The sequence below is a fragment of the Lepisosteus platostomus genome, chromosome 8 (genome assembly GCF_059453375.1).
Source record: "Lepisosteus platostomus isolate fLepPlt1 chromosome 8, fLepPlt1.hap1, whole genome shotgun sequence".
Lineage (NCBI taxonomy): Eukaryota > Metazoa > Chordata > Actinopteri > Semionotiformes > Lepisosteidae > Lepisosteus > Lepisosteus platostomus.
Window position 1 is genome coordinate 45,347,229 of NC_142618.1, and position 25,276 is coordinate 45,372,504.

At 41.1% G+C, this 25,276-nt stretch overlaps 1 protein-coding gene across 7 annotated transcripts in view; it reads left to right on the forward strand.

The window, feature by feature from the left end:
- The first annotated feature begins 1,114 nt into the window (after positions 1-1,114).
- Positions 1,115-25,276, forward strand: part of mllt10 (MLLT10 histone lysine methyltransferase DOT1L cofactor) — an 89,516-nt gene continuing 65,354 nt past the window's right edge. For 3 of the 7 annotated variants that reach the window (XM_088643663.1, XM_088643664.1, XM_088643665.1), the window contains exons 1-4: positions 1,115-1,485; positions 3,538-3,617; positions 10,400-10,519; positions 15,296-15,350. In XM_088643663.1, the coding sequence (XP_088499789.1) occupies positions 1,323-1,485; positions 3,538-3,617; positions 10,400-10,519; positions 15,296-15,350 (418 nt within the window). In that variant the 5' untranslated portion in view covers positions 1,115-1,322. The remainder of the gene's footprint in view (positions 1,486-3,537; positions 3,618-10,399; positions 10,520-15,295; positions 15,351-25,276) is intronic. The other 4 variants (XM_088643666.1, XM_088643669.1, XM_088643667.1 and 1 more) reach the window with 2 other exon arrangements.

Below are 25,276 nucleotides of genomic sequence, written 5' to 3' on the forward strand. Positions count from 1 at the left end.
GGTAGTTGTGGAGTGGTAAAACGCAAGAGAACTCACCCTCTCAAACAGTTACTACGAAAGTTAATACGAAAAGGCTACTTTAGACTCTGCATCAAGTTCTTAATTTCCCTCCCGGTCAACACAAAGCACAGGATTCCTCAGTCTCGCTTCTGTTTCTTACACAACAAGGCCGGGGCGCTGCGAGAATCTCCCTTCGGCTCCACCCAGAACATATTTCAGTGTATAAACCTTTCTTAAACTGCAAAACAGCGTGACTGCGCATCAGATCACACCGGGAGACAAACATAAGAGCTAAAAGCACACAGGCCTACTTCAGTGTTGTTTCCACAGTACAACAGAGCATGACCACATGTCTGGTTTCTAGAGTATCTTTAAATATATATTTTACAGATAGCACCAGGGCTTGTTGTTTCATGTTTATCTAAGCATTTAGGAATGTGAAATTCACCGAGCTAATAACTGAAGTTAGAATAACCGAAGTTACGAAAGACTCGTGTTATTATTTCATATTTTACTACTGCATTTATAATTTTGTAAACTGAAAATAAACAGAATGGCCTAACTATTCCTTTCATACCAAGGCACGAAGGACACCCCACATATAAACAAAATACTAACTTATTTCAGGGATACTGATTAAATGTCTTAAATTGGAGTTCCAAATCTTATTATTCACGGTAAACGGATATGTAAAATATTAGGACAGAGGTAATCAGCTCCAATCCATAAAAATAGTTTTGTATGTCTGCTTAAATTCTAAACAGGTCGTAACCTGGATGAAGTGTGATATTATCCAATTAAAGTTTTACCGAACCAAATGATTCCTTCTCGACAGCCTTTGGCTTTGACACTTTCAAAAGCGCTTTGAGAAATCCTTCTGCAGTTCGAGCCCCCAGATCCGGAGTTGAGAATCTCCGCTCTAGGCCATATACTTGTTAAATCAAATTAAATACGGGATTTGTAAAATGATAGATCCGCGCTGACGTGTTGGAAAAGAGCCAAAATGGCTTCGCCTTGGGGGGAAACGGTGAAAAGGGGGATTGAGCCAAAATGGCGCCCGTTTCGCAAGGCTCTGCCTTCCTGCTACGGGCTGAGAGGCTCTCCCCCGTGCGCATGCGCTCTGGCAGCCCCATTCGCCGAGAGTCCCAAGCTCGTGCTGTGTGTGAGTGAATTATTACGGCGTGAGTAGGGGGAGCCACGACCAAACAACATGGCATTGCAACAAAGTGGAACCTAGCCGAACCCCGGGGAAAGTGTCGAGGAAACCCTCCGAAAACGCTCGTTCCTTTTGTCCTGTACGCTTTACTTTCCCCCTCCGATAGATGGTATCCAGCGAGCCGTCCCTGGCAGTGGAAGAAGACTACTTCTCGAATAATATGAAGGAGATGATTGGAGGCTGTTGCGTTTGCTCAGACGAGAGAGGTTGGGCTGAGAATCCACTGGTTTACTGTGACGGGCATGGCTGCAATGTCGCTGTTCACCAAGGTAATTCAGATCGCTCTATTTTTTTTTCCTTCCCCCGCTCGTCCCCCTTAGCACCTGCGTGTCTTGTGTACTTTTATTTGAGAGCGGGAGAGGAGGGGGGAGGGCAGATCGCTCACGCTGCAGTAGCAGCAGGAGCAGCAACTCCGAGGCCCCATCAGGCACAGACCGGGGAGGAAGGAAGCGAGGAGGACGTGTTTACCAAACGGCCTCCGGCCGAGGGGAGCAGAGTGAGAGAGAGAGAGAGCAGCTAGATGTCATGTGATCGCAGTCAAGAGGAACTCCTGCTCGCAATTCTCAGCCTGTGCATCCAGACTCCGCTCCTCTCCTGCTCTCGTCCAGAGGGGGCTTCAGGTGGGCTTCAGTGTGGCGGTGCTTGCACGCTTTGGGGAGACGTGAACGATCAGTTTCATCTCCCTCTGCAAGTTATTCAGGTTATCTGTCCCCTTTCCCTCTATATATATATATTTTTGGCGATTTGAAATATTTTGACTCTGGGGAGTTGCTAATGATAAAAAAAACCACTACATTTCTCCCTGTAGTTTTAATAATGCGTGGGAGAGCTCCGTGTGCTCCCAGTGACATTTGCTCTGTGTGAAGACACGAGGGCGCACGGTTATACAGGTGGCACTCTGAGCAAGGACGAATGGTAATGAAAACAGTTATTTGCGGGAAAACTTGCTCGTATGTCAAATTGCGTGGTCTGTAAGAGAATACTCGTGTTTTGTTAGGCTTCTACCCTTTTTTAAACGGTGCCGGTTGCTTAGTATTGACATACGACTTTTCCAAAAGTTTAGGATGACACGTTTCCATGGCGATTGACGTCTACAACTCCCTGGTCCTGTCTGGTCTTCCTGCTCCGCTGTTACCTTAAGAGGAATATAGAGGAATTTTTATATGTAACCCGTCCTAAGCTACCACATCTGCTTATGATACAAAACTTGTGTTTATACCTTTTACTTACAATATAACATCTCATGACTGGGGGAAAAAAAACTTTGATTAACTCTGCTGTATAGCTGTACTGTTAGTGATTAGGAGATGTTAGGCAAATACAACTTTGGTCCATGTACTGTAATATTTTACAAATGAGATGCCTGTTTTAGACCCCTTCTGTTATGGGCTGATAAAGTCAATGCATTTTCAGTTTATTAAGAGGAAAGCAAATCTTAACGGGGCATTTATGAATGGTTTTCGAGCCAGAGCATATTTCACATTTTTATTTGTAACCAGGTGATAACCAGGAAAACCTTTATGAAACTCTGTTGAAGTAAACATGTTCTCATTGTATACCCACATCATTGTCTTATGAGGAGTTCTTTAACCTTTTGCAACCTCTTTCTGGAAGCTGGGAGTACAGGTTGTTTTGGTTCAGGTGTCACCGATGCGCTCAGTTCAGACTGCTTTTGGTCCCTGGCTTTTTGCTTGAAAAGTGAGCAGAAAACTTCAGAAGTTCCAAAAGGATTTGCAGACCCTAACTCTTTTTCATCTGCAGTATTTATTTAAAAGATACAAAAGAATACAGGCCTTTAACAGGTTAAATCAGAAACCCACTAATCACCCATAATGTGCAGATTGCACTGGCACCCACTCTTTTAATTTTGGTCTGAGCTCGGTTTTTGACAGACTACATCCCAGGTACATGGACACTGGCACATCTTAAAGACATCAGTGCAGATACATGAGTAGGTACCGATGAATGATTTTTCTTCCTTGGACATTATAACACATTTGCCAGGCAGTGACTGCATTGTCCAGTTTATGAACAATGTTGTTTTTTTTTTCCCACATTAGCAGAACCAGCACATCGGGTTATTTTAAAAGCTATTGGAGATTTTTATCCCAACGCTTCAGACAAAAAAAAAAATCACATCACACATCACGTATTGCTGCTGATCATTCTTCACATGCTGTGTTTCATTTCGAAAAGGAGCTACGAATGTTGTCAGCCCCACTCTCAAAGTTCCATGGCTCTTCTGTGGTCTGTGTGCATCATGGTTCTTACGGTACCCAGATATTGCAAGCATACTGATTGTAATTTTATCCTGATTGCAGCATGTTATGGCATTGTTCAAGTCCCTACTGGCCCCTGGTTTTGCAGAAAATGTGAATCTCAGGAGAGAGCAGCTAGGGTGGTAAGTTTGACTATTAACCTACATTTCTAGACACAGATAAAACTGTTTTGCTTCATTTCAGGAAACTGGAATATACTTGTTTCATGGCCCTTTTCTCCTTATCTTATTGTTTCTTTTAACGCTTACGTTTTGTAGTTTGCTTTTGTAGGAGCAGTTCAGTAATGTTTTTGTAGTGTGAAGTTACACTGGTTAAATCAAAACTTATACCACTGAAATCTTTTAATTTTGCACTTGACCTGGGAAGCTATAAATGTAACTACATAAGCTTATATAATTTTTGTATTTGTATCCTAGTCCCACAGTCTAATAGAGATCCTTAAATCATGTTTGTTTTGTTCAAACTTCAGAACTCCTTTCTAGTGCAAACCATAGGTTTTCAGTTTTCTTGCAAATTCCTTTGCTTACATTTGACCATAGTGACATTTATTGTTGCACTATATAGGGTGAGTAACAGTCGAGAATAGAAATGAGACTGAATATGTCCTCAGTCATTTCATGATGACTTTGCTGTTGTGTTTTTGGTAGGTATGGAAGCAAATGTGACTATTCTTGAATTTCCAGCCTATCTAATCAAACTTAGTTGGTAAGAAAGTTCATTCCTTTTGGTTTTTAAAGTAACTGGAATTCTTGCAAAGACATGTTTCGGAAAGTTCAGTAACTTTTTTCCCTCCCCATCCGCGTCATGGGTGATGACCCGCTATGGAAATCCTTACATTGTGATAGATGTCTTCCCAAACAGACTCATTTTTAACAGAGTGGCCCTAGTGAAAACAGACAGGAATTGCTTGTTTTCGTTTCACAGGGTTTACTTTACACTGGAAGTGGGAAATCGAGCTCTCTCGGTTTTATTTTGCCACTGCTTGCCAGTGTTGGATTTTTGTCTGGGAAAAACTGAAGGTCCAGGTTTAAGCAGGCGTACAACTCTTCAGTCTTGTTCCATTTTCATTAACTTTTTTTGCCCCAGTTTTTAATTTTTTTAATTCTCCTTCAATGTTTGATCGAGGCGTTGAGTAATTTGGACTTGTTTAAGTCCAAAACCGTTTTTCAGTACCTAGAGACTCCCGATGTGAAGAAGTAATCACTGCAGTAATGGGTTAAGTTTTCCAGACTTTGCCTCTTCCTCCTAAAGGTACTCTTCCTTTTTTAATACAATAATCTTTATTTAACTGAACTTGAAATCCCCACCCACAGCAAAACAAAAGTCCATTGTCATTGAAGTTGAAACAGCATTGAAGCTGGTTGAAGTTGCTGCCAATGTTGCCTCATTCTTTAATCACTAAGTGTGAATAAGAGATCAGAGGATGGGCCAGTAGCAGTGGTACAAGACTTTCATCAAAACGTTTGCGTGACCAGTTCCCTGCATGACCATTTTCCTAATGAGAAATACTTAAAAGTGAGAATGTAGGGCTTTCTGCTTTATGTATGGGGAAAAATACATTTTATTTTTACACTTCATGTAGCCTGGAAAAATGTTGGAGTTAATTTTGAGTAAGAGAGAACAGTACCTGGGAACTTGACAAGTGCAAAAGTATTTGTTTTCTGTTTGCTGTGGGAAAGTAAAGAATCTTTACTGTAATAATCCAACTCGTCCGATTTTCACTGGTCTTCTGTGAGTAATGAGTGATGTCGCACTTGAAAAGCACTTGAAAAGCCACATGTCATTTATTTTTTGCTGCACCTCTGAATATGTCTCAGGTTCCCAAAGCATGTGTGCAATCATTATCACTCTGCTTTGGCTGAGTTTGCACTCCCAAGTACGGGGTGCGCGTTTTAGAAATGTGAGACTAAGTCAATAAAATAGTCTTTAGTTTGTAAGGGGAAAGATTCCAAAGCATAATAATTGGGACATATGCATTATCATTGCTGTTGGATGGTTGAAATAATTTTCTCCAGTTCCTGCCATTGGAGATGCCTTTATTATTTCTTACAGAATGCCAAATATGTTTAGTGTACGTTGAAGATGACTGGCCAGAACAACTGTATTAGTTCAGGACTGGATGTTACAGGAAAGCTTTTCCTCTGTAGGTATCAGGCTGCGGGTTTTGTATTGCAACTCCAGTATATTAGAAGAACAAGAAAATCTGGGGCAATGATAAAAGTTTGTAGGCATGACTAGAAATCTCGCGTCACGCCTTACACCAACCTAGTGTGCGCAGCGCTTCGATTGCAACAGTTAAACCCCAAGATACACCTTTTTGTTATGAAGGTGATCCACTTGGTGCTTGTTCATTTGGAGTCTAGCAAATTTCTTTCTCAAAACAAAGCTTGTAGGTTTTAATATTCAGAGTCCTTTGTAATTTGTTAACATTGTAGAATAAACAAACAAAAATTCCTGTAATAGGATTACATTCAAATGAGATTGCAGGCTTGCTTATCTTTTAAGTGTGCCAGCATTTTATTTGTAAAGATTTGCGTTCTCCTCAGAATAACTGGATTTTCCTTAGGTCTTCCATATTTCAGAGCTGAATTCTTTGCAGTGAGTGTTTCTGGAATTAAAATGTTATTTGGGATCATCTTTGGCGAACTTTGGTAGTCCACATGCTGCTTTAGAAACGTGTTCTAAAAAAGTTTTGATTATGAATGCGTTTTTCCCTTTTTTGGGGGGAAGTTAAGGGTTTCTCATGACATGAAAGCAGTTAGGTGGAAAAACTGTGAACGAGTGCAAGAATATGCCATGGTTGGTTACTTATTCATCTTTTGTTCTAGGCCCTGGATGTTTTTGCATTGTTGTAGACAGATCAAATTCACAGTAAGCAAGTTATGTGGTAGTGTTGGTACAGTAGCTACTCTAGAGGGTTTTATAGGTGAATTGCAGTATAATTAATGACAAGGTGTTTGCTAAAGGGTCTGTTGAGACCAGGCTTTCCTGACCTGCGATTTCTTATTGAAAAATTGGGTAATATACTGCAGAAAGTAATCCCAGTCATACATCAGTTTGTTATAAATGCCTGAGGGACACAATTGTAAAATATCTCCAGTAGGCACAGCTGTATGCACCCAGCATGAAAATGGAATGACATTCCTTATGAGAAAATTCCCATGCTGTGCATTGCTCAGAGATCCAGAAGTAAGCCCCATGAACGCCAAGGATTTCCTGGTTTCCAAAAAGTTTTTTTTTTTAACTCGGATGCTATTAGCGCCAAGTGCCAGATAGATTCTGCGTAGCTGCGAAGCGTTGATAAACCTTCCGTTATTCAAGAATAAATCTCCTGCAATGTGGGTTTAATCATCTCCTGAACACGCAAAGCACAAGCCATCAACCTAGTATATGACCTAGCTTATCTCAAAATTAATTTCTTTAGCATTTTCTTGATCCATTAAGAGTCCTGTAGTGGTTCTCATCTTTAGGTGAGGGGAGAGATGAAGGTGCCCATCATAGCTTGGGTGAGATTGACATAACGTGTACATTTTCTCACCAGGAGATGCAGTATTCAAAACGTCAGCATTCTCATAGCAGATTATAACATTCACTGGACTTTATTATGTGGCTATTTGGACAACTATTTGGTGTTTATTATAGTATTAGGCCAAAGCCTGTATGCTTTCATTAAGAGAACATCTCTTGCCAAGCCCTATGCCTCCTACGTTTGCTGCCAGTTTATTCCTAAAACATTTGTCTCTTTTAACGTCGTCCGCTCTTTACTGTCAGAGCCTGCCTCTGAAAAGTTACTTCTTTTTAATCACCTTTTAAAAGATTGAGAAAGGAAGAGAGGCCATCAAGCCTCTTGTGCTTTTTTAAGTCCTTTTTTTGTGGTCCAGGGAATTGGCAGGTGGGTAGCCAGGTAGTTTGTTGAAGACGTGCTTCCTGTTGTCAGTTCGTCGTTTGTTTGTCTTTGCGTTATTGTCGATCATCTCCAACTCAACCCAACAGACTTCCTCAGGAAGCGAATAGCAGGGATGAGGTACATTGAGTAGTTAAGAGGATTCATGTAAACTGAGCAAAAGAAACATTAATTTGCTCAGTCTGGAGAAACTGCTGGGGTTCATTTAGTTGCAGTCAGCCTAGGGTTTTTTTTTTTTAAAGATGGTTTTCCAAATTGAGTGAAGTGGTTGACGGTACTCTATGCCATTCATGTACATTGAAATTGTCTTGGGTTTCATTTTCCCTTCAGCTGTGCGACCAGTAATTTGTTGTTGCTGCTGCAGTTTATCAAAGGAGTTTGAGAAAACTACCCTGACCATAATGTGCCTTTAATTTGCTCTTTACTGTTTTTGGCCTGTATGTTACAGATTTACTGACAAGCGATTTAAAGTGGGGAAAAAAAAGAAGACGGTCGTAATGGGGCGAATGAAGTTGTCTTCCTCCGTGGCTTTTCCCAGTTAAAATATTTTGACAAACAGAAGCTCGGTTGTTGAACTAACTGGGCGCTGGAAGTACCAGCCGTGTGACTGGAATGTCTGTGTGATCAGAATGGACAGGGAAGACTGCTGTGGCACTAGCTGTTGGCACGACCCGCTATAGAGGGGGTGGGATAATGCAGGCAATTTTTCAGAAATTGAAAAGATGCCAAAATGTTGTCTTCCAGTGAAGTCCCTGTGTGTGCTATTGTATTGATTTGTTGCAGCTTAGTTCAGTACCAGCCTGACGTAAGAGATGTATTGCTCCAAAGAAACTTCCATTCCGTTTGGCAATAGTGGCGTCCCTGTTTGGATCAGTAGGAGCTGTGCTATTTTTAAGTGATTTTTCACTAGCTTTGGGTTAGTGATAAAACTGAACAACAGATTTATACAATGAACATATTTATCCTAAATGGACAAAAGATCTTAAACGGTTAGGTTAAAGAGTGCTTGGAAAACTGTATCCAGTGATTACCTTGGATTGCTGTGTCCATCCAGCTTTGCTTTGTTAATCCTGCAGTGGGCTATCTTTTAAATACTTTCTTTCCCTATGCTCTGGCAGTAGCCAACTTCTTAAAATGTCAGCGGATGAGCCGCTGTTCTAAATGTGAATTGGATTGCACAAGCTGCTCTTCTCAATCATTGTTTTCCAAAGCGGCTGTGGGAATGAATTGTGGAAAGGATTCGGAGTTGAAGCTTAAATGTGGGAGGATACCATATCTCTGTCAGACTCTTTCACGAGCTGGATCGATAGCTGTACTGTCTAGGATTCTGGTTGTCAGAATCTTAATACTGCACAGCTATAGCCAGCATGTATCTGAGAAAGATTAATGATGCCAGGTTTGCATGCGTGAGTAACCGAGGGTGTAGTGCTTGAGTTGAGATAAATGCAGTGTTGATCTGGACAGAGGGTTGATGGATAAGATTTTATATTGTGTATGCTCGAGGACACTCATTAAAGGATAAAAATTTTGCTATAGCCATGCTGTTAAACGGGGGGGGGGGGGTGATTTCTACAATTGAAAGTGCCCAGTGAAAAAGCCCTAGCATGTGACAGCTGTATTTATATTTTCTCTGAGATTGCTGTGCAAAGGCATTCTGTACCCCTTCGATGATGGCAACTGTTGTATATACTTTTTAATCAAAATTTAAAGGCTCACTTTGATCACTTTTATAGGGAAACGTAAGCGGCTAAAAATTGCAAAGGAAGATCCAGAACTCAAATATTTTGAATTGTTAGGTTTGTTTACTCCCCTGAGTCAGTAAAAGCCTCTACCAACTTCACAAACCAGGATAGTTTAGTGCTTGCCTCTTCGTCTTCACGAACTTACTCATGGCCTGTCAAATGCGTTGGGGATTTTTTGATGGAGAGCTTGGAAGACTTTCAACAGGTTGACATTCCAGGCAGAACTTTGCTGTATTGAAGGGTTTATGAAGTCCCGGACATTTTCTAGAATCTCAGCAATTGAAAACTGTTGCTCTTTCAGCGTCACCGTTAGCCTCCTGGTGGCGTTCCTAATTGTGTTACCTGTCAAATTACTTTTTTTTTGTCCATTTGATATTTGTCATAAAATAACACAATATTTGATATGTTGGTGCTGTATTTTTGTTTTATCCTGTTGATTGTGGTTAAGATAACTGTAACTGTTTTGGCCAAAGGCACAGTAGTTTGGAAATGTGCAAAGCTTGAAGTTTTGTGCCTGTGAACTAATTAACATTTGCTGTAGCAAACGGGTTACAATTCCATTAGTCAAAGTGGGACATCATTGGAATCCCTCCCTAAGGCAATATTTGTGAGTGGTAAAAGATAAATGGTTAAAACTTAACTCTTAAGAAAATCATGCCACCACCAACCTGGACTGCAAATGGGACCATTGGTTAGGTAGAATTAGATTTTGGAATATGACGTTGGATAAGAATTTTAGTTGCAAACATTTAATATGCTCCCTTAACCGTTTTGATTAATGCATTTTAAAAAAATGCTTGGCAAAGTTTTCATCTAGAAGGATGATTGTGTGATCAATATAAATGATCTAGTGCCTGTAGGTCTTTTTTTATTCTGCCATTTGTGTTCCATACACTTCTATAAATGTTCTTATGACCCAAGAAATACAAAAAAAAGAACCCCTTTCCCTGCCAGAGTGCTGAAAATAACTGATTATTTTCATATTTAATGCAAAGTTCACAGCTTAGTGTGAAACTTGGTGACAGTGGACCTAGACTTCAGAGGCCATCTGGAAACAGAATTGTGTCATGTTGCAGGAACATGTTGAAGGCGTGATGGCATTCTTTGAGAATCTAGCCTCATTCTCCCAGTGTAGTTTAAAGCCCGTCCATCTTCCAGTAAGTGTGCAGGGAGGTGCCGCCGAGGCGAAGTTAAGATTCAGCGTACTAAAAAGGCCTCCTGTGTGTTTCATGTGCCACGCCCCACCCTTGTGCTTAAGATAAAGGGTTGGAAAGGAAGAAAGTCAAGTCTGCAATCCCCAGATGGAGGAGGAAGATCTGCTATCCATGATGCTGAAGAAGAGGGACTTGCCAAAAGCTTAAAAACATTGAATATATGGGTATGTGGCCTGTCTGTAAGACATGTTCTTCATGTATACCAGTAGTAAGTGAAACGATAGCTACCGGAGTCCAGTACAAGTTTAAAAGAAATGTCTTGATAAAATTCCCATTCATTTTTCTTTCGTAATGAGGCTGGAGTTTCAAGTACTGTTTGCTTGAGTTAAAGCCCTGTATAAGAAGGCCTTTTTATTACCAGTCATGTAGAGAGTACGTTTTTAGTTTTTGAAAGTGCTGTTAGACTGATTTCCTGTATCATTTTCTGATTTTCTAAGACAAGTATGACACAGGATCGTCCTTTTCTTTCCTGTTTTTACTGTAAAAAAATTCCACAATGTTTGACCTTTTTTTTTAAAACACGGTTTGGCATTGCGGAGCACATTGGTCCATTTCAATTTTTTTTTTTTCTGCAGACAGAAAGAGTGCTTTTAAATGTAAAAACCTGGTTGCAGATGTGCTCAGGATGAGGTTATAAGCTTCAAATATTTTTTAGTCTACACCAGATGTTAAGTAAGAGAACACAGTCTGTGAAATGTGAATCGGATACCATCATTGTTGGAAGCACTGTGCTTGAAGTAGGTCGTTTTTGAAGCTCTGGACTAACTGGAGAAACAAGTTAAGTCTGAACAAGCAAGCAGATCAATTAGCACTAGAGATTTAAATCTCTGCTGCAGTGGGAACTGATCCACCATGTTCCTCCAGGCACAGGCTGAAGAAACATTTGGCCTGAGGTTGAGCTCTGTTAAATGTGGCCTAATTATTGGCTTAATCAGAATGATTCATGTACTTTTTCTCCCAATTATTAGTTATTTGAATGAAATATTTATTTCGAACCTTCAACTTTAAAACATTTGGAACCGTTTGTTCTGAGAGGTTAAGTAATTGGATCACAGCTTGGGTGCACAGCTCCAGTCCTGCAGGACGAGCAGGTTTGTGGTTTTCTTTGAACCCAAGTCCCAATTGAAACTCATTATTTTTGTAACTGGACAAGTTAAAACCTTTCCTTGTTCGAAGAAATAGGAGATTCAAAGGGATCTATTAAACCTTCTGGATAGAGGCCTTTGAGGACCAGAGTTGCCCCCTCCCTGTAAGTTGGATCGAAAACCTTGTATCTGCGGGCTGTTGGGAATGACACAACTTGGTCAGCAGTTTCTCTTTTCACCACCCAGCGGCTCCCAGTGAAGATAATAGAAACAAGGTGATCTGAATTCAGTTTCTGTGCAACTTGTAATATGATTTAATATAAGCCAAGCTGTTAGATAAACCTTGGCACACCTCTGCGATTGTTTTTACGCTATGTAGTTCACATAATTAAACGCTGCTCAGTGGTGCCATTTCAGAATTATCAATGAACATGACCCACTAAACTGATTGGAATTTGCTTTATATTGAAAGCAATTAAGTGTAATTGTCTTTAATAAATGACTATACCTTGGTTAGTGACCAGAAATGTACACTTGAATGCATCCATATGAACTGTTAATTATGAGCTTGGTGTAAAGAGACCTCCTTCTCAAGTTTCATTTGCAGCTATGTGCTGTATCTTAAGCGAGCTATCATGCCGGCACATTCTTGCATTTCCCCCAACTATCAATGCCCCCCGGGCCAGATGACTACCCCTGGTAACTTCCAAGATGAAGTGTAAGCAGACTCAGCAGTAAGGAGGACTCAGGGTAATGTAGAACAGCCGCCACCTTCACACACATGAAGGTGAGCTACATTTCGAGCAGCTTTTTCCCTGCATCTCCAACTCTTTTGAATATAAAATGAAATTGTAATTCAATTATGCATGCATGTTATTTAGACAAATAAAGTCCTCAGGTTTTTGCGTATTGGCTAAATGTTCCTGATGCCCTTTTGATGAATTGGTCAGTCATGACAGACTGTGATGCACTTGAGTGACTTAACTGTTGCCTCACAATTAATTGCCTCATTAGCGAAAATTGAGTGGGGCAAAGGTGATGGGGGCGATTCTGTTGAAAATCCAGAACAACAGGAACTAATATGCCACACATCAAGAGAACAATGTCTTTTGTGCCATTAAAGTTGGAAGCCGGACTGCACTTAGGTAGATTAAGCACAATTGGAGCCTTGTCTTTAACGATGAATCAAGGTTTTGTGATGGACATCAGAGAGCATGGAAGCTGAATGATGCAATAATTAGTGTATACCACCGCCCAATCGATGAGGAGGCCAGATAGTGATGGCTGGGGTGAGGGTTTCTTGTCACTATAGATCTCCCTCTGTCGTGATTGGTAGCTGCATGGCAGTACATTGATCAAGTCCTGGGACCTTGCTTGCTGCCCTTCTGTAGGTTCATACTGAAATTGTATTTCAATAAGGCAATATATATATCCTAATGTTACATAAGCAACTACTGTTTTCTTGAGAGATGGTATGGTCATGCTGTGGACACCTTGCTAGGAAACCACGGGCTCCATTTATTATTTTGGATGACCAGGGACAATGTGTGACATCTTGAGCTCAGAGACGATGAAGAGGCACCTGCTGCAGGCACTCGGAGAGGAATGGGGCAGGATCCAAAAGCATTTTCTGCAACCTCGTATAAAGTAGGCTTTTCGTGTATCCTGTGTCTTTCACTGCAGGCCCCCTCTTGATGGCAGGTGTTAATCTATATACATTTACCCCTGTCATTTCTGGTCTATAAATCCTAATGCAATTTAAGAGGTTTAAAAGTGTCACTGTTCCTGGTTTGGGATTCCTAGGGGTGATCTCCTAATCACATCTATTCTCGTTGGATCACTTTTGCCGGTTTGCCACCATTTTTTCCACGTAAGATATGCATGAGGAGTTGAAGCTTGTCTCCTCATGCCAAAACCACAGCTGTCCACCCTCACTGCCGAGCGTAATGTCTGTCCCGGCCACGGGACCTCACAAAACGGCTTATTCAGGATTTCTTTTTTTTTGCCTCGTCCCTTCAGCAGCTGTCATGCGTGAAAGATTCAAGACTGCTGATTTTTGTGCAGCCCTCAGACTGCTCACATGCCTGCCCACGGCCAGCTCAGCTATCGACTTGTGCCTGACGACTGCCAGTCTCAGGTCACTGTTGCTTCTGCTTGCGCTGACATTCCAGGAGTGGACAGTTCTAGTCGTGACGTGCTTATTTTATCATCACTCATCACTGTATTGCTAATTTTAAGAAGGACGCTGTGTCGGCTCACAAGAGATTCAAGGGGTATCATGTTGCAGATAGCGTCCTCTTAAGCTGCCAGCAGATAATCTGTAGCGTGGTTCTGTGAGCTGATGTTGTGAGCTAGTAACGGATAATGTAGCCAACATGCTGGTAGCTTTCTTTTAACACTTTCTGGGCTACAACAAAATATTGGGATAGCAATCAGTGAGCTTGTCTGTATTGGGGCTACAGGTCACAATTGTGGGTACCTGTCTCTGCTTTGCTCACACTCCTCAGTTGTTTCAAAGGTATGAATGTAATTGTGTAGACACCTCGCCAGCTTACTTATCTGACACCAAAAGCTCTACGACACTGGTTTAATCTTTCCTGGTTCAGGTGCCCATTTTCAAATATAGTGAAGTTCTTCACACCTGAGAATGTTCTCTCTCGCAGTTCTAAAGAGCTGATAGTCCACCCCAACTATAGACTCAATTTGAATTGTGCTTTCTGTTCTTAGTTGGTATTTTTTTTATTTTAAAATGAGTAGGCATTAACAGTTTGTGGCTATTTTTTGGTATACCTGGATATTGCAGTTGTAGTTTTAGCTGGCTGCCGATGCTGTAAGATAGTACTCATGAAAATCACTTAAGGTCTGAGATCTAGAAAACCTTTGTGTGAAAATAGCGTTCCTTATTATGAGGTGAGGTGGTAAGTTACATAGTTTATAGTTTATAAGCAAATGTGCCTTAACGTTCTTTATAAACTGTCATCTGAAATGAACTTTTATTAAAAATTGATTTAGAGCTCATATAAAACACATTAATATAAGCTGTTTAGAGGGTGGATGGGATTCTTTTCCTCTGCTGTGGAATTTCTCAGGTTATCAGCATTAAAAGTGTTTAGATCACTCATTATTATCCTGTACTCTTGTAAAACAAAGTGCCATCTGCCCTTTGTTTTTCCTGTCAGACAGCTTTGTCTTCAAGTAAAAGTTAACATTTAATAATAATTCCTTACACTTATATAGCGCTTTTCTGGACACTCCACTCAAAGCGCTTCACAGGCAATGGGGACTCCCCTCCACCACCACCAGTCTAGCCCCCACCTGGATGATGCGACGGCAGCCACAGTGCACCAGTACGCTCAACACACATCAGCTATTGGTGGGGAGGAGAACAGAGTGATGAAGCCAAGATGGGGATTATTAGGAGACCATGATCGGTAAAGGCCAATGGGAAATTTGGCCGGGACACCAGGGTTACACCCCTTCACTGAGGGGTGAGGGGCAACATTTCACAAAGTTGCCACATTTCGCTGCTGAGGTCTTCTGGTCTGTTTGAACTTTATCTTGTTTTCGATGGAATTTGCTTTTAAGTTCTGTTGTTACTGAACATGACAAGTCGCTTCTGCTTTTCGAGCTCCGGCCCAGCTGTTGTTCCACCTAGAAAAAAACTTGGAGCACGAAAGCCGAAGCTCAGTGTCCCTTGCAGGTTTTAATTGCCTCTGTTTTTCATCCCTTAATGCTGGAAGAGTGCAATACGCGAAGTACCGCAAACTAGGCAGTGGAAGGTTTTTTCAGATGTGTTTGATATGCAAAGCATTTTCCAAGACTGGGATCATAATGCCTTGGCTCTCTTCATTTCAGAGGTGTGAACTCTGTCCCCATAAGGATGGTGCCCTCAAGAGGACAGACAATGGAGGTAGGTAGTGTTGCTTATCCATCCATTTTCTTCTGACTTGATCCAATACAGGGGCGCGGGGGGAACCAGATCTCGGGAAGCGGTAGATGTAAGGTAGGAGGAGGAATCTAGCAGAGGAGTCTATTGCCATATGTACATGTACTGTGGAATTCTTCTTTGCGCTGATCTCTCGGGACATGCACAGTACAGCAGACGACACCACACCATGGAGACAGTACATTACCAACATAATAAATAATAACAACCACATGATAACGACCATAATAAATCATTACAACCAGAACAATAAATATGTAGTAGTAACAGCAGTTAGCTGTTAAGGATGCACGTAGAAGCTGTTTTGTAAGCCCAGTGTCCATACTTTAATAGCGCGGTGCCACTTGCCAGAGCACAGCGGGGAGAACAGTCTGTGGCCGGGCAGGTTGGGATTCTGCTTTATTGCAACAGAGGATGGTGTGAATCTCGTTGATGGATGGCAAATCACGTCCTATAATCCTTTGTGCCGTTGCCACAACCCTTTGTAGTGCATCTTCGCCGTGCAAAGGCAGGATGCACCCCGAACCGGAACGTAGAGCACACCCAGACACAGACACTCTCGCAAAAGGGCCAGTTTTCCAAAAAAGCCACCAGTATGTCTTTGGACGGTGGAAGGAAACCAGAACACCCGGAGGATACCCACGCAAACCCAGGGAGAACATGCAAACTCCACACTGCAGTCCAAGAATTGAATCCAGGTCACCAGCACTGGGGGACAGCAACGCTGATCACTACACCACTGTGCTGCCTTTCAGTGTCTTTTTTCATCGGTCTGAAAACACGAGTCCAACCTCTTTCAGTACAATGGAAATTGCTTAACTTAAGTGCATGTCCTGATATTTATGAGTACTTAAATAATTAAAAGAGGTTGTATTTTGGAATCTCTATTCTTCAGATAAAAGTATTTTCTCTGTAGATCTGTGTAGTAAGAAAGTGTGTAAAACTGCAGTTTTACATAATTACGTTCCGAAAACAATTTACTGTTCATGTAAAACAAGAAAACAAGCTGTCTTTAATTGAAATGTTGAGTGCATTTGAGTTGATGTTTTAACAGAATGTCACCTTCAACAATAAATAATTACATTTTATATAGCAAATTTGATTGAGTTGAAATGTACCAAAAAGGGTTTAAACTGTAGTTAAAAATACTTAAGTGGAATGCTTAAATGAGATGCACTTAAGAGCAGTGGGTTTTGATTTTATTTTATTAACAAAGGTATTTAGCCTTAGCCAGTTACTTTGTTGCAGTCTTATAATATTATGTTAGTACTTGAGAAGTTATCATTTGTGTACACTTGAGCTCCCTGGTAGACTGTATGAAATCTGTTATGGAAAGCTGTTTTTTCCTTAATAGTAGCAGGGGGCAGGCCTAAATGTAAAAGTATTAGCAGGACAGTATTAACTCCTGTCATTCTAGGGAAAAACAGGATCAACAAAATGTTTTTATTCTAAGAACTTAATTTACTCAACAGGAAAACTTTCGGAACTAAGTTCGCAATTCTGCACTACGATATTTTAACAAGTTCTCAACCCAGGTTACTTGAAAGTCATGAAAGTTGAGTATTTCCTCTCTTAAAAGATGTACAAATATACAGCACAAGAGTCCTCTTTACTTCCAGAAGAAGTCTGTAACACTGGTTTTCAGTACCTTTTGACTTAGTATTGAGATTAAATAATAAATGAACCCAGTAGTGTCTGCATTTCTATTTTACACTGCAGTTCTATTGGACCTGTGCCGTCATAGTTATAACTATTTCATCTATATCAGTAGCAGAAATATCATTTAAGGTTTTGTGATATTTTAATAATGTCAGGAATAATGCATTAGTCCCTGAAATAGGACGTCCTTAGGTCTGTCCTAGTTGTATAACGCCACGGGTGCAGGGCTGAGCTGACATACAGAACTGTACATAGGATGTGGCAATGATAGCAGCTGAGCTTACTGCCAGGGAAACATCTGCTTGTTTTATTTGTTTTCCCTTAACTTGACCCGCACTGTGACACAGTCAGCCCTGTCTCAGATTGTTGTTGCTTTTTGCTAATGAATTTTATGGTGGGGAGGGACGGCAGCATACTCATGTGAGCACTAAAACCCTCTTTTAGAATGCCCTACTTTCACAGCTGGGTGGGACTGAAGCATAGGGTTGTGGAGTGTCATCTTCCCACCCCTCAACAGTTCAGCAAGAGGTCAGTGCAGTTGGGAGCTCAGGGGGATCTCTGTAACACCACTGCATGAGTAAATCACAGCTGTGGAGAAGGGTTTTCTTGTTTGTTTTTGACCATTATATTGACTCCTTTGTAGCCCTGTTTATTAACTTGCCACATTTCCTAATGTGCTGTTTCTGGTAGGACTTTTTTTTTTACCGTGTCAAAGATTGTAATCATCTTTAAATTGCTGCTTACGTGATCATGGGACATAGGGATAGGTCCGGAGGCTGTTTCACACCATTTACGGCTCATGCAATATGGGTAAGGAGAGCACAGAAATACCAAAGTATGTCTGTACGTTTTGTGTGTATTTGAGTTGACACAGGTGGGGCTCTGTTTTTTGCATGCTAACTTTATTTTCCAGACCCCAGATGCCTTCAAAAATCTTGGCTGGAGGAGAGGAAATTAAGTGGCCCCTTATAATAAGTGTGTTGTTGTTTTGAGAGGTTTTCTTGAAACCGAATAATGAAAACCATGTTTGATTCTGGACTGTGTTGGTTTTTTTTAATATCCCTTATGATCCCGTTTTTAATTATGCTAATAGATCTGTCTTATGTATGTGCTACATAAGTTTTTTAGCTCGCTGTACATTAAACCTCTGTGGTAAAACCACTAACATTTGTTTTCAGCAAAGATTTACAAATGGTTTGATTCAGTCAATCAATCAATCAATCAAAGTTTATTTGTCAAGTGCACACAATAGTGTGCAGCAGGAGTTGCTGGCAATGAAATGTCTTTTCTACGAGCTCACCGGGGGGGGTCAGAAAATTAAGGTTACAAAATAAGGTTCCATAATAATAGATAATAATGTAATAAAAATTGAATAAGATAAACTCAGACAAAACTATATATAATATAGCTACTGCATGTCCATGGTGTATGCAATATATTATGTCCAAATAGTGCAGTATGCCTAATACAATGAAAACTGTGTGTCCATGTAGTCATTACAGGTGATTTGCTGAAGGAGCTGCAGGTTGGCTATTTAGCAGTCTTATCGCCTGGAGGTAGAAGCGGTTCCGTTATCTGTTGGACTTGGACCGAATGCTTCGGTACCGTTTACTGGACGGTAGGAGAGAAAACCGCTTGTGACTGGGGTGACTGGGGTCCTTGAGAATGGACCTGGACTTCTTAAGACATCTAGCCGAGTAGATATCCTGGTTGTTTGGTAGCTCACAGCCAAACATCGAGGATATCTGGGATTCCCCTGCACACTTAACACGCAAAGTTATTATTTAAAGCAACGGTAGGCTAATATTAAGCTATTTGAGCTCTGTTTTTGTGAGCTGAAGATGAGCCAAAGGTGAGGAAAGAAGAAGATTTTGTGGCATTTTCTGTGCTTATTTGTCACTACTTTTCCTGAGACTAATTTGCATTTGCCGTTTTTGTGATTTAAGCAGATCAGTGAAGTGTCACAACTTTGTTGTGAAGTAATTATAGAAGCAGCATATGCATGGTATGTATAGTGCAAAGTACATGATATACTATTAGTTTGTTTTTAATGTGAAATAGGGTCTAATGCTATGTCGTTGACTTGGAATGGTGTGACTGGTTGCTTGACAGCCACTTTTATTGTGCCAAACCGCAATAAATTTCCTCATGTCAAAATAGGCAGTAATAGCATTAGTCTGAAATTTGTGGTGAGCGCTCGCACAGTTAACTAAATCAAAGCGTTTGGCTTGGCAAACAAAGCTTCTCCTGTTGGCGGACTTCAGCTGGACCTCAACTTTCAGTCAGTGCCATACGCAAGACCCTGAAGGAAGTCCGGGAAACTGGTACTGTTGACAATAGAAATTGTCTAGGAAGAAAACCCAAGCGATCCCAAAATGATGTGAAATTCCTCTGGCCAACTTGTGATGAGCGGTGATCCAGTACAGATCTTGCAACTCGCCTTCCTGCACGTGCGAGTGTCAAAATTTTGTTTTAGGACAGCAAAAGACCCAAAACTCCGACTTCAAACGTTGTGCTAAATATTTGTCAGTTAAGTTTCACTTCTGCATTTCAGCAGACTGCTTAAATAATTTGAACCACTTATAACACAATTTTGAAACGCATTTACTCAGAGGAATACTTTCGATTTTTTAACTGCTTTTTTTTATTCAGCTTACTGTATATTTGAACTTTTATCATGTTGCAGAGTAAGAGGTCCATGTTTTAATGCATCTGTACAGCGGTAGAATTTCAGTTTTTAAACCGCAGTAGTTGTGTAATGTAGAGTTCAGTGGAGCTACTTAGTGTGTCTCATCCAAGAGAATCCCACGGCGTTTTACACCTAGGAGGGGATATCGTTCAAGCACCGCTGAGGTGCAGCAGTACCACTTCACAGAATATCGGGTGGAGAAGTGAGACATTACTTCACTGGTTGCATTAAGGGAGACTTATGCTTAAGCCAAATGTGCCAGCACAGAGTACAATTTGGCCTAGTTAACACCCCTGTTCTTTAGCAACAGTGCCATGGGATCTTTAATGGCAAGTAGTCAGGATCTTGGTTTAATCTCTCATCCAAAGGGTGACGCGTCCTACAGCACAGTGTTTTGCTATACTGATTTGCTGTATGTAATTCATTTTCAGAAGCACCATTTAAAATTCATGTTTGTGTCCAGTAAAAATCACAAAGTCACTCATCTTCTTTTAAAGTTGTCTCTTACCTTCCAAGGTAAATGCATGGATGAATAAAAATTCCTTACACTCATATAGCGCTTTTCTGGACCCTCCACTCAAAGCGCTTTATGGGTAATAGGGGACTGCCAGCAACACCTGAATGATCCGACAGCAGCCAGAGTGCGCCAGTACATTCGCCACACACCAACTGTCAGTGGGGAGGAGAATAGAGTGATTAAGCCAGTTCATAGATGGGGATTATTAGGAGGCCACGATTGATAAGGACCAATGGGAAATTTGGCCAGGACGCTGGGGTTACACCCCTATTCTTTACGAGAAACGGCCTGGGATTTTTAATGACCACAGAGAGTCAGGACCTTGGTTTTTACGTCTCATCTGAAGGATGGTGCCCGTTTACAGTATAGTGTCCCCGTCTCTATACTGGAGCATTAGGATCCACACAGACCGCAGGGTGAGCGCCCCCTACTGGTCCCACTAACACCTCTTCCAGCAGCAACCTTAGCTTTCTCAGGAGGTCTCCCATCCAGGTACTGACCAGGCTCACACCTGCTGAATCTCGGTGGGTTCCCAGTTGTGAGTTGCAGGGTGATGTGGCTGCTGGCAAATACTTTCCAGGCTGTTTGCCAAAGATTGCTGGCAAACTTAAATAGTCCGACAGAAGATTCAAGTTGCGCATTTCTCTTATTTATTTTGCAACACCTGTCTTTCACTGTATTCTACCAAAAACATATTTGGGAAAAGAATGGCCCTGTAATTTACCGCATATGTTAAATTTTCAAGAGCGTGGTGTTCCCTGTAACTGAATGAACGGCTTGTAAGTAGCCATATAAATGTGATTTAAGACCTTTGGGTGAACGGTCTCATTTTTTTGTACCTTCTCTGCTTTATAACCTTATTTCTCATTCATCCTTAAAAGCTTTGTCAATGAGAGAATGTTATTTGGAAAATGTTTTCATAATTATCTTGGATTTATGTGGTTACATTAGAAGCTGTCCTTTCTTGGATTACAACCAACTTGAATTCGCTCAGACAGAGCTGGAAAGCTGGAAAGATTTCTTTTAATCTGCCCGTGTTGATGCCAGTGTCTTCAGGGGGGGAAAGAGCGATTCATGTTCAGGGCCTGACTTTGAATCTAACCAGAGTTAATTCCATGCATTTAGCACTGTTTGGGAATGGTGTTTTGTGCAAAGTGCCACTGAAGTTCAAACCACAAACGCTATAGAGAAGGCAAATAATATAGCATTCTGTAAAATTGGCTTAGATCAAAAACTGTTTCCACCCAACAGAATTCCAAACTTTTGAACTTAACCAGGAGCAATTTAATAACATATTTGGCTGCCATTTTTGTCCCTAGCAACTTCCAGTTGTGCACATTTAGAGAGGTAGGCACGTTACTGAATCTGAATCACTGTACAAAAGGAGATGGTGGAAGAATCCCATTTGGGATTTGAACACAGAAACTACCAGTGGACCACATGTCCAGGAAGTTCTAACCATTACTTCTCAATGCCAAGTCCCATAAGTTCAACAAACTTATATAACAAGATATATTGGGAAATATCTTCAGTGACTTTATTAGTAATAGTATGTTCAGAGTTGGAAAATTAAGTGGAAGCAAAGTCTTCATTGCTATTTCAGTATTTACATTATTTAATGTATTTAGGAGTGTGCATGAAAAAGTTACAAATCCTTTGCAGGTAGTGAGCAAACTATTTATCAAGCTATTGGTACACTTCTTTCTTGCAAGAAAGAGTAAGCTAATCAACTCAAAACTAAAATGTATGCACATTTAAATTAAATTAGTTGAATTGCAAATGGGCTAAAATGATTCATATCAAATATGTGAAAGCTGTTGTTTGTTGGTTTAATTGTACCGATTGTTAGAAGAATTGGACCTTAGCTGGACAGGTGTTAAAAGGGATAGCGGTACTTTGCCAAAGTAATTTGAGGTGTTTCAGTTCAGTGTTTGTAGAAGATTTGCTCTTTATTTTAAACTTCATTTTAAAGGGTGTCGGAAGCCCACTTTTGAAAGTATGGTCGACACATTAAAGACTTGACATTGTTTCTTTCTTAAGTGTTGGTTCTACTTTCTCGACAATCTATCATTGGAAGGCAACTACTGAGATTGTTTTTTTTCTAATCTGCTGCCAAAATAGGAGTACTGGCTGGAAAATCAGTAAACCGTCTGGCAGATAGTCAGACATGCTGTTTTTCTGTGCTGGTGGTCGGTGTCGGATTCTCACAGAGGTTTCTCGCTGTCCGCCAATTTGGCGATAAGCCAGCGAATGGCGGAGTCTTGTTTTGTGTTCATTTTTTTAAGCTTGACTGGGGATCTCCTCACGCTCTTGAAGTCTTGGCGCGACGCTAAAGTAAAAGTCAGCTTGCCCCCCTCTGTCTTTTAGTATCTGATTTTGCAGTGAATAGTGATTTTTTTTTTCTTCTGTTGCGGTTTGTGCCAGTGCGATTTCAGGATTGTTGCCGGTTTATGGCAAACAAATGAAGTCTTGTTCGATCTGCCTGGACATGACGGCGAGGCCTGCACTGAGCAACAAGTTCCATTTTGTAAGGTAACCGAATGGTGAGAGTAAAACAAATACCTTTCTTTCAACTTATTTGGTCAGAGCTCAGTTTTATCACCCAATACACTTGCACGCCAGGACGGAGTAAGCTTTCAGTCTGGTGGAGAACCATGCACGCTTGCTTTTGAGAACGCTAGAACGGTTGAATTGAATTAACTAGATGACGACATAAGGCTGTTTGTGTATTTATTCACGAGTACGTGCATTGTCAACAAGTTGCTGTAACCATTCATGTGACATTCAGACTCTCTGATCTGTCAGATTCTCACAGAGGTTTCTCGCTGTCGGAGAGGCTCAGAGAGGCCATCGTTTTCAAGGCAAGCTGATTAATACATGCCACCAATAAAGCAGGCTTAAAACAACTTTAAAAACAGCAATTGGAAAAATGGATAAACCCCTCAATCGTGTTTCTGTAGTCTTTCCCTGGTAATATAAATTTGTTGTCATGTCAGATTTAACGTTGGGATGCTGGTCATACAAGATTGTTTAACATCTCTGCTACCGAGACGTCAGTGAGGGTTTTTTTTTTGTTTTATCCACTGTTAACTTCAGCCCTGTCCGGTTTTGATCTGGGTCCCGTCTGGATCTTTTCAGACATCTTGGTGACTCGGCCGATTTTCTCCCATCAGCGTCTCGTCTAGCGCCGTCATACTTTTACTCGGTTAACCAAGCATTTAATTGCTGAAAGCAATTGCTCCGCAGTACGGTGCAAATATCTGCAGTAGAGCTTTGTTCAGGTCTTACACCACTGACCAGGGGCCAGGCAGATAAGGTTGTTAGTAGGCGCACCATTAAAAAGGTACAAATGACTGATTCTGCCCCAGAGAGACGCAGCTTTTTTTCTACAGTCGTAAGTGATGGCTTTGTTATTGATGTCTATGGAAATGTAAATTGGGTAATCCTAATTGGTAGGTAAAAACGGCTTTTACAGAAACTGAGGGGACATAAGTGATGCAGTATGTTTACACAGTAGCAGATTAAATGAATGCATCACTATAATAAGATCTGCATCCCCAGCTAGAGTGGGCCGGCATGATGCATCCATCAAGGATTCCTGAAATGTTAAAGAGCACACCCACATCTTTAGGATAAGGGCTAGGTAAGTTCATGCCCACCTCAAAGTGGTTTTCAGTGTATGGAGAAACAAAGTTTTGTTTTTTTGCTTGACAGAAGGGTTCTTGAATGAAATGCATTGCCAACATATTTACACACCACCGTAAGAAAATGATTCTCAAGTACAAAGTCCTTGATCTGAGAGCTGCTCGTTCTGTCGTCCGTGTCTGTGCTGATTGAGACGTTTGTGTACTGGATATGTTTTCTTGATCTGTTCCCCTGTTTAGATTCTGTATGCCAAAAAGTTTCACATTTCATATGCATTGTGCTGGTAATTTTTTAGAAATATAGCAATGGCTCAATTGGAGATTTTAGGCTCCTAAGACTTCCCCTGGGGCAGCTGTAAAAAAAGATCTTATGACAAAAATTCCAATGAAAATTGCTTACTGAGTAAGGCAAGTCCGAATTGTAAACTTCTAGCTAGCTTTAGGCTAACGTTGGCTTTGTGAATAGCAGAATAGCATAGCAGGGTACAGTCTTTTTGCCAGGAAGCCTGCAGTCTGAAGGAAGGACACAATTTTTGAGTGCCATGCAGTACAGCATCCCCCCGCCTGCCACTCTGCATTCACACAGGTACATAGCACCTGCTCGGTGTGAGCCCACCTTCTCCTTTTGTTTGCCTTTACCTTTTCAATTCTGGCTACTCTATGACCGAGAGGGGAGGACATTTTTAATGGGTGAGCAGTATCCCAGTCACAAGCACCCGTTTAGGAACTGACAAAACAAAATCTCAGATCCCCTGTGGGGTTTGCAACAAGGCACCTACGTGACACTGCAAACTGTGCTGCAGCTTTTGCTTTGTGGCCAAAGGTTCTAATGCTAACTGTTACATCTGAAGCAAACGCAAAATAGTGCATCACTCGGACATCTCTATCCCTACTGTCGTGCATAGTTCTGCTTCTCATCAGCAGGTTGATGGGTACATAGAGCAAAGTTCTGGCAAGTCTTGGAGGAAAATCTGCTTCAGGTCTAGAACGAGGACAAAAATTCCCCATTTAGCAGAACAGTGATTCAAAGCACAAGGTCCAAGCTAAACTCGAGTGACTTAAGAACAAGTGCTCCAGTCAAAGCCCTCACTTGAATCCTGTTAAGAATCTGTGGGAAGACACAAGCCGCTGTCCGTAAGATATGGGTTATGATATGTCCCAGGGGTTAGAGAGTGCTTGAGCACATTTACCCAGCAGAATGGACAGAAAGTGCAGCAAGCTGTTGTGCAAAGTTGACGGAGACTTACCCAAAAAGACCCGAGTTTCTGCCAAACGTGCTTCCCGGAATATTGAGTTAATGAGTCTGAGTCAACTTTTAATTTTTTATTTAAAGTGGGGCATTGTAAGAAGTGTCTGGCTACTTTTGCAAAGCACAATAAAT